General features: G+C 46.3%; 2 protein-coding genes across 5 annotated transcripts in view; one reads left to right on the top strand and one right to left on the bottom strand.

Annotated features, from left to right (window-relative positions):
* pdpr (pyruvate dehydrogenase phosphatase regulatory subunit) overlaps positions 1-9,232 on the bottom strand; it is a 58,342-nt gene extending 49,110 nt beyond the window's left edge. The window contains exon 1 of one of the 2 annotated variants that reach the window (XM_084124014.1): positions 9,095-9,232. The gene's annotated coding sequence lies outside the window, so the exon portion shown is untranslated. The remainder of the gene's footprint in view (positions 1-9,094) is intronic. The other variant, XM_084124015.1, reaches the window with a different exon arrangement.
* Positions 9,233-9,812: 580 nt separating this feature from the next.
* ddb1 (damage-specific DNA binding protein 1) overlaps positions 9,813-10,000 on the top strand; it is a 40,632-nt gene continuing 40,444 nt past the window's right edge. For 2 of the 3 annotated variants that reach the window (XM_084124971.1, XM_084124972.1), the window contains exon 1: positions 9,813-10,000. This exon is cut by the window's right edge and continues 13 nt beyond it. In XM_084124971.1, the coding sequence (XP_083981097.1) occupies positions 9,953-10,000 (48 nt within the window). In that variant the 5' untranslated portion in view covers positions 9,813-9,952. The other variant, XM_084124973.1, reaches the window with a different exon arrangement.

Genomic DNA, 10,000 nt, shown 5'->3' with positions numbered 1-10,000 from the left:
CCAACAACCTCCTTTCCTCAGTAAGAGCATTGAAGATGGGTCATGGCTGGGTCTTCCAGCATGACAACGACCTAATACACACAGAGCCAGGGCAACTAAGGAGTGGCTCCGTAAGAAGCATCTCAAGGTCCTGGAGTGGCCTAGCCAGTCTCCAGACCTGAACCCAATAGAAAATCTTGGGAGGGAGCTGAAAGTCTGTATTGCCCAGCGACAGCCCCGAAACCTGAAGGATCTGGAGAAGGTCTGTATGGAGGAGTGGGCCAAAATCCCTGTTGCAGTGTGTGCAAACCTGGTCAAGAACTGCAGGAAACGTATGATCTCTGTAATTGCAAACAAAGGTTTCTGTCCCAAATATTAAGTTATGCTTTTCTGATGTATCAAATACTGTTATGTCATGCAATAAAATGCAAATTAATTATTTAAAAATCACACAATGTGATTTTCTGGATTTTTGTTTTAGATTCTGTCACTCACAGTTGAAGTGTACCTATAATAAAAATTACAGACTTCTACATGCTTTGTAAATGGGAAAACCTGCAAAATCGGCAGTGTATCAAATACTTGTTCTCCCCACTGTGTGTGTGTGTGTATATATATATATATATATATATATATATATATATATATATATATATATATATATATATATATATGTATGTATATGTATATGTGTATGTATGTATATACACCCAGGAAAGAATGTAAATGCATGCTGGGTGACAGGAATGTGCATGGCCTGCTGAGTCTGTTCTTTTACTTCCAATGGGTAATTTATACTTCTGCGTCGAACTCACGCTCTAGCTACATCGTAGGCTGTATGTAACACGCGTACCCTGACGTGCACCTCTCCAAAAATTTAACAACGCGTCAAATCTACACGGGCGCAAGCGCTGTGATTGGTCTACTTTAACTCCTCCCTTGGGTTTCTTTAAACTTTTTTCTTTTACTTTCTCCCTGTGCGGGTGTGGGGGATACGGGCCAGTCCAGAAAGAGAAAGCCTCCCTGTGCGGGTGTGGGGGATACGGGCCGGGCCAGAGAGAGAGAGCCTCCCTGTGCGGGTGTGGGGGATACGGGCCGGGCCAGAGAGAGAAAGCCTCCCTGTGCGGGTGTGGGGGATACGGGCCGGGCCAGAGAGAGAGAGCCTCCCTGTGCGGGTGTGGGGGATACGGGCCGGGCCAGAGAGAGAGAGCCTCCCTGTGCGGGTGTGGGGGATACGGGCCGGGCCAGAGAGAGAAAGCCTCCCTGTGCGGGTGTGGGGGATACGGGCCGGGCCAGAAAGAGAGAGTCTCCCTGTGCGGGTGTGGGGGATACGGGCCGGGCCAGAGAGAGAGAGCCTCCGTGTGCGGGTGTGGGGGATACGGGCCGGGCCAGAGAGAGAGAGCCTCCCTGTGCGGGTGTGGGGGATACGGGCCGGGCCAGAGAGAGAAAGCCTCCCTGTGCGGGTGTGGGGGATACGGGCCGGGCCAGAAAGAGAGAGTCTCCCTGTGCGGGTGTGGGGGATACGGGCCGGGCCAGAGAGAGAGAGCCTCCCTGTGCGGGTGTGGGGGATACGGGCCAGGCCAGAAAGAGAGAGGCTCCCTGTGCGGGTGTGGGGGATACGGGCCGGGCCAGAGAGAGAGAGGCTCCCTGTGCGGGTGTGGGGGATACGGGCCGGGCCAGAAAGAGAGAGGCTCCCTGTGCGGGTGTGGGGGATACGGGCCGGGCCAGAAAGAGAGCGCCTCCCTGTGCGGGTGTGGGGGATACGGGCCAGGCCAGAAAGAGAGAGCCTCCCTGTGCGGGTGTGGGGGATACGGGCCGGGCCAGAGAGAGAGAGCCTCCCTGTGCGGGTGTGGGGGATACGGGCCAGGCCAGAAAGAGAGAGGCTCCCTGTGCGGGTGTGGGGGATACGGGCCGGGCCAGAGAGAGAGAGGCTCCCTGTGCGGGTGTGGGGGATACGGGCCGGGCCAGAAAGAGAGAGGCTCCCTGTGCGGGTGTGGGGGATACGGGCCAGGCCAGAAAGAGAGCGCCTCCCTGTGCGGGTGTGGGGGATACGGGCCAGGCCAGAAAGAGAGAGCCTCCCTGTGCGGGTGTGGGGGATACGGGCCGGGCCAGAGAGAGAGAGCCTCCCTGTGCGGGTGTGGGGGATACGGGCCGGGCCAGAAAGAGAGCGCCTCCCTGTGCGGGTGTGGGGGATTCGGGCCGGGCCAGAAAGAGAGCCCCTCCCTGTGCGGGTGTGGGGGATACGGGCCGGGCCAGAGAGAGAGCCCCTCCCTGTGCGGGTGTGGGGGATACGGGCCGGGCCAGAAAGAGAGCCCCTCCCTGTGCGGGTGTGGGGGATACGGGCCGGGCCAGAGAGAGAGAGCCTCCCTGTGCGGGTGTGGGGGATACGGGCCGGGCCAGAAAGAGAGAGCCTCCCTGTGCGGGTGTGGGGGATACGGGCCGGGCCAGAAAGAGAGAGCCTCCCTGTGCGGGTGTGGGGAATACGGGCCGGGCCAGAAAGAGAGCCCCTCCCTGTGCGGGTGTGGGGGATTCGGGCCGGGCCAGAAAGAGAGCCCCTCCCTGTGCGGGTGTGGGGGATACGGGCCGGGCCAGAAAGAGAGCCCCTCCCTGTGCGGGTGTGGGGGATACGGGCCGGGCCAGAGAGAGAGAGCCTCCCTGTGCGGGTGTGGGGGATACGGGCCGGGCCAGAAAGAGAGAGCCTCCCTGTGCGGGTGTGGGGGATACGGGCCGGGCCAGAAAGAGAGAGGCTCCCTGTGCGGGTGTGGGGGATACGGGCCGGGCCAGAAAGAGAGAGGCTCCCTGTGCGGGTGTGGGGGATACGGGCCGGGCCAGAAAGAGAGAGGCTCCCTATGCGGGTGTGGGGGATACGGGCCGGGCCAGAAAGAGAGAGGCTCCCTGTGCGGGTGTGGGGGATACGGGCCGGGCCAGAAAGAGAGAGGCTCCCTGTGCGGGTGTGGGGGATACGGGCCGGGCCAGAAAGAGAGAGGCTCCCTATGCGGGTGTGGGGGATACGGGCCGGGCCAGAAAGAGAGAGGCTCCCTGTGCGGGTGTGGGGGATACGGGCCGGGCCGTATAATGTATAAACTACATGTGATCGCTGATCAATTGCTCCTGTCTGCCTCGCTGCCTGCTGTGAGTTTGTTTGCTTCGGTGCTGTAAGCTCCGTCTTAGCCTCGTTTTTCTTTCTGTTTTGAACCATCATTTACTATCATTTCTAGTTGTTTATACTACTAAATACAGCTTACCCAACCTTGAGTTCATAAAAAGCCCAGGTGAGAAAGAATCAGTCAACAAACACGGTGAGTAATGTCTGTTATTGTCACCTGCACTTCATGTCACATGTTTAGCATAGCCTTCTTTGTCGGCAATATAGGATTTATATGTGATAAATGCAAGGAGACAGTAAGGCTGACGGAGAAGATTTCAGAACTAGAGACACGCATCCAAACTTTAATTGAGGATAGTAAGAGTGCTAGTGCTTTAGATACTATTTTGGATGCGTTTAGCATAGTGAACTCTTTACATGACTCGGTTCCAGCTGAAGTAGAGCCCAAGCAGCCGGGCAAATGGGTGACAGTGAGGGATCGCTCTAGTCGCGGATCAAAAAAAACACTCTTCCGTTCCGATTACCATAACAAATCGATTTGCCACGCTCAGTGAAACACCCACTGAGAATTCTGTTGATTGTGCCCTAGTTATTGGTGATTCGATCACACGGAACGTGAAAATAGACACCAGCCACCATAGTCACATGTTTGCCGGGAGCCAGAGTGCCTGACATCAAAGCAAACTTAAAAGTACTGGCAAATGCTAATCGTAAATTCTCTAAGATTATTATTCACGTCGGCACTAATGATGTTAGACTCCGCCAGTCGGAGATCACCAAAATTAATATTAAAGAGGTGTGTGAACTTGCAAGTACGATGTCAGGCACTGTAATTTGCTCTGGCCCACTTCCTGTTCGCAGGAGTGATGAGATAGTTAGTAGATTGTGTTCGCTTAACGGTTGGCTGTCTGATTGGTGTCCACGTAATAATATAGAATTCATAGACAATTGGACAAGTTTTTGGGGCAGACCTGACCTGTTGAAAAGAGATGGTATTCAAAAGAAAAGAGATGCTGCTCTTCTCTCTAGTAATTTGGCTCATAGTCTTAGAGATAGAAAATTACAAATTGGGCACCAGGTTATAAAGCAGACAGACTGGCTAAACCGACCCTCTGCTAGCTGTCTCACGTCACCAAGGTCAGATAAATCCCATCACATAGAGCCTCTTTCACCTAGATATCATCATATAGAGACTGTGTCTGTTCCCCGAATTAGGACATACAAAAAACATCCAAACCCATCTAAGGTTAAAAATTTAATTGATGTTCAGCAAATAAAAAACAGCTATAATACAGATGAGCAAATGATAAAGCTTGGGTTGCTGAATATTCGATCGCTTACTCCAAAAGCACTTATTGTTAATGATATGATTACAGACTATAATCTAGATGTGCTGTGTTTGACAGACGATTACATTACTTTAAATGAGTCCACCCCGCAAGATTACTGTTATAAACATGAGCCTCGTCTGAAAGGCAAAGGGGGAGGTGTTGCTGTAATTTATAGTAATATTTTCATAATTACTAAGAAGTCTAGTTTCAAATATAATTCTTTTGAAGTGTTGGTGCTTAATGTAACACTATCTAGTGTAAGTGATAAATCCTGCTTGAGATGTGTGCTGGCTACTGTATACAGGCCACCAGGGCACCATACAGACTTTATCAAAGAATTTGCTGACTTTCTATCAGAGTTAGTACTGGCTGCAGATAAAGTCATAATTGTTGGTGATTTTAATATACATGTAAATAACGAAAAAGATGCATTGGGATTGGCATTTACAGACATTCTTAACTCTATTGGAGTTAGACAACACGTGTCAGGACCTACTCATTGTCGTAATCATACTCTAGATCTAATATTATCACATGGAATCAATGTTGATGCCGTTGAAATTCTGCAGCAGAGCGATGACATCTCAGATCATTATCTAGTCTCGTGTAAACTTCATTTAGCCAAGGCTGCAAAGCCGACTCCGTGTTTCAAATATGTTAGACCTATCACTTCTGCTACTAAAGATTGCTTTATTAATAATCTTCCTGATCAGTTTCATCATCTCAGCATCCCAGATAGCTTAGAAGAACTCTATTGCGACAGAAACTTTTAACTCTCTCTTTTCCAGCACTTTAGACACAGTTGCTCCATTGCGCTTAAAGAAGATTAAAGAAAATAGTCCAACGCCGTGGTACAACGAGTACACTCGGGCCCTTAAGAGAGCAGCCAGAGAGATGGAGCGCAACTGGAAGAAAACAAAACTAGAGGTATTTCGCATTTCATGGAAAGAGAGCTTGATTACATACAGAGAGGCTTTAAAAGCTGCTAGATCTGCTTATTTTACAACCCTATTAGAAGAAAATAAACAAAACCCTAGGTATTTATTTGAAACAGTGGCTAAACTAACGAAAAATAAAGCTTCAAGCCTAGAAGTTTCCAAGCAGCACAGCAGTAATGACTTTATGAACTTCTTTACTAACAAGATTGATAATATTAGAGAGAAAATTATTACTATGCAACCGTCTACTACAGTATCACATCAGGCAGTGCATTGTAGTCTCCCTGAGGAAAGATTTGATTCATTTATTGCTATAGGAGAGGAAGAATTCGTTAAACTCGTTAAATCATCTAAATCGACAACATGTATGTTAGACCCTATACCGACTAAGCTACTGAAAGAGATGCTTCCAGAGGTCATAGATCCTCTTAATATCATTAATTAATCTTTGTCAAAAAGCAGTATCTTCACAACTATGTTCCTTTCTAGAAAGAAATGATATCTGAGGATTTCCAGTCCGGATTTAGACCGTACCATAGTACTGAGACGGCTCTCATTAGAGTCACAAATGATTTGCTCTTATCATCCGATCGTGGTTGTATCTCTCTATTAGTGTTACTCGATCTTAGTGCTGCATTTCATACTATTGACCACAACATTCTTTTAAATAGACTCGAACATTATGTTGGCATTAGTGGAATTGCATTAGCATGGTTTAAATCATACTTATCTGACCGTTATCAGTTTGTAGCAGTAAATGAAGAGATGTCTCATCGATCACAAGTTCAGTATGGCGTACCACAAGGCTCAGTACTAGGACCGCTGCTGTTCACTCTGTACATGCTACCCTCACACACACAGACACACAGACACACACACACACACACACACACACACACACACTCTGTACATGCTACCCTCACACACACACACACACACACACACACACACACACTCTGTTCATGCTACCCTTAGGAGATATCATTAGGAAACATGGCATTAGTTTTCACTGTTATGCCGACGATACTCAGCTCTATATTTCTTCACGCCCCGACGAAACTTACCAATTCACAAAATTAATGGATGCACAGCTGATATAAAAACTGGATGACTAGTAATTTCCTACTACTGAATTCTGAAAAAACAGAGATTCTAATTATTGGACAAAAAACTTCCTCACGTAATAATCTAGAATACTGTCTAACACTTGATGGCTGCTCTGTCAAGTCCTCGTCGTCGGTTAGGAACCTGGGTGTGTGTGTGTGTGTGTGTGTGTGTGTGCTCTTTGATACCAATCTTTCATTTGAAAGTCACGTGTCTAGTATCTGTAAAACCGCATTTTTCCATCTTAAAAATATATCTAAATTACGCCATATGCTCTCATTGACAAATGCGTTCGTGACCTCAAGGCTAGATTACTGTAATGATCTACTGGGTGGTTGCCCTGCACGCTTAATAAACAAACTACAGCTGGTCCAAAACGCAGCAGCTCGAGTTCTTACCAGAACCAGGAAGTATGACCATATTAGCCCGGTTCTGTCAACACTGCACTGGCTCCCTATTAAACATTGCATATATGTTAAAATATTGCTGATCACGTACAAAGCACTAAATGGTTTAGCTCTGCAGTGCTTGAGCGAGCTCTTAACGCATTATAGTCCTTCACGTCTATTGCGATCTCAAAATTCCGGCCAGTTGATAATACCTAGAATATCTAAATCGACTGCTGGCGGTAGATCCTTCTCCTATTTAGCACCAAAACTCTGGAACAGTCTTCCTACCATTGTCCGGGAAGCAGACACACTCTGTCAGTTCAAAGTTAGACTAAAAACACATCTCTTTGACCTAGCATACACATAACACACTATAGACTTCTATAATTCAATGTTAGGCTGCATAGATCAGGTCAGCCGGAACCGGGAACACTTCCCATAAATCCTGATGTACTCGTTACATCATAAGAAAAATGGCGTCTACGCTAATATTAGTCTCTCTGTTTATCCCAAGGTTTTCCCGCAGCCTGCCGGATCCAGGCCGTATCCAGATCTGACGAAGGGCCTGCGCCTGGACCCGATGACAACGCAGTGCTAAAGTGCCAACTAGTCTCTCCCTATGGAGGATCCCTTTACTACTCTACAGATAAAGCGTTGTCGGGAAAACTCAATTTGCGTTCCTACCCCCGAAGTGACACAATAAAATTCTGTATCTAAATTTATAAGGAAACACCAGTACTTTGTTTAGGCTTGGCTTGTAGGGAATTCCAAACCTGCGCACATATATTCAAACGCACATAACTATAGAACCAGTTCTTAATGCGCATGTGAACGCCATCAGCGTTTCTCACAGGTTCGCGTTTAAAGTCTGTGTAGAGAGAATGGTGTCGTCCTAGCGGCCCCTAATTTTAATGACAAATGATCATTGCGACGGAAACGAATCAATCAAAACTAACTTTAGCTGGAAAATAACTTAATTAAAGAACCGCTATAAAGCCAAAACAATCTCTGTTACCTTAAATTATACGCTTATCTCTGTAAAGCTGCTTTGAAACAATCTACATTGTTAAAAGCGCTATATAAATGAAGATGACTTGACTATAAAAGAGGGATTATCCCCGTCAGGTACGGATGCCCTTCCCATATGTGGATCTCGAACACGAGATGATAAAAGACAACACAAAAAACTACTCACAAACTTAAAACTTTTAAGATCCAATTTTTATATGTATAAAACTCTGAATTTAAATCTGGACTGTGGGTTTCCTATAATGACATCATCACACAATGGGTCAGGTGGTCTATCATTACCACCAGTTACAACAGGGATGGGCAACTTCGGTCCTGGAGGGCCAGAGAACTCCCAGAGTTCCAACCCTGAAAACATCCCCTGCCTGTAATTTTCTAGTAATCCTGAGGACCTTGATTAGCTTGTTCAGGTGTGTTTGATTAGGGTTGCAGCTAAACTCTGTAGGACAGTGGCCCTCCAGGACCGAAGTTGCCCATCCCTGAGTTACAGACTCTCGTGTGTGTGTGTGTGTGTGTGCGCTCAGGTTTACACACACTGCTGATGTGTTGATGGAGTGAGTGACTGTGAACTGAACTCAGCTCTTCTTCACACGCATTTCAATGATTATTTAAGTAAATAAACGCTTTTCACGTAATAACTGTTTATATATAACCTGCGAAACATTCACACGCATGTATGATAAATTAAGATCTGAAGGTCACATAATTATTATCACATACATTAACTTTACAGTTACACAGAATTGTTTAATTTTCACCATCATTATTTATCCGTTTCTGTGTAATTTCTACTACTTTCTACAAATACGAGAGCTCGAAAACAACGAATTAATGAACAAAAACAACAACACGAAAGACAGAAAATAAATAAACAACAATTACTGCCTCATTAATAATGATTAATTGTCACTGTATTTTGCGTTTTATCATGTTTAAGCTTATCTTTAGTTATTCATTGACATGTAGCCGTTAGCTTGAGGCCTTCAAGGTGATTCTTCGAGTAAAACCCGATAAAACAGGGTCAATGTTTCTCTTTAGATGTCCTGACAGCTCCTGCGTCCTGAGATCTTGAGATCGTGTATAGAGTAAGTTAAGGTGATTCTGCTGAGCGTCAAACTGAAGATTCCGAGTCAAACTCAACAGCACTCGAGCTAAAACACAAATACATCTCCTAAAACACCAGCGTGCGTGTAATCATGAAAGCCTGGAGACACATACCTGCAGAAAGCTGATATATGAGCTCAGATCTGATCAGATTTATTCATTTGATCTGTGTGACAGGAGCCAAGAGTAACTTTACTTCAGCTGAAGATCGGCGGAGTCTGACCACACTGCGCATGCGCGGAACAACAACCTGCCGAATGATTGACAGCTATAAGCTTCGCACACTTTATTATCACCTCAGATAAATACAATAAAAAAGGAAAAAAATATTTATATTTTTGAAACTTTTTATTATTATTATCATGTTAAAAAACACACAAACACTCAACTTCATCCAAACATCAGATGCTTTGACAAAAGCATAGACTCTCCGATGAAGATCAGTGACTTCTGACCTTTTTCGATGGAAATGCATATAAACAGTCTTACAAACTACACAAATCAAAACGTTTACAGCTTGTATCCTGTATTTACACAATTTACAAATGTCTGATTTTTTTAGCCTATTTATCTTCCATAAATAATTGAATATTTATTTAAAAAAGAAAACTTGACAATTATGGTTTTCTGTTTGTTTCATATTTCCTTTGCTGTGGCGCTGCAGTGTTTCCTCCGGGCCGCAGGAGGCGCTCTCGCACAGACTCACTGCAGTGTTTCCTCCGGGCCGCAGGAGGCGCTCTCGCACAGACTCACTGCAGTGTTTCCTCCGGGCCGCAGGAGGCGCTCTCGCACAGACTCACTGCAGTGTTTCCTCCGGGCCGCAGGAGGCGCTCTCGCACAGTCAGTGAGTCTCACTGACGACACTGAGCTTCTCCTGCTAATCTGAGCTCTTCAGCGGATTCATGCGACATATCTCGCTATAAACACCGTTTCTCTTCATTTCTGGCTGGTCGTGTGTTTAAAGTGAGCGCCATGTCCTACAACTACGTGGTCACCGCGCAGAAACCCACGGCAGTGAAC

Source organism: Abramis brama (genome assembly GCF_963993115.1).
Source record: "Abramis brama genome assembly, chromosome: 9".
NCBI classification, from domain to species: Eukaryota; Metazoa; Chordata; class Actinopteri; order Cypriniformes; family Leuciscidae; genus Abramis; species Abramis brama.
The sequence above is the reverse complement of the archived record's forward strand: the minus strand, read 5'-3'. Positions and strand labels throughout refer to the sequence as shown.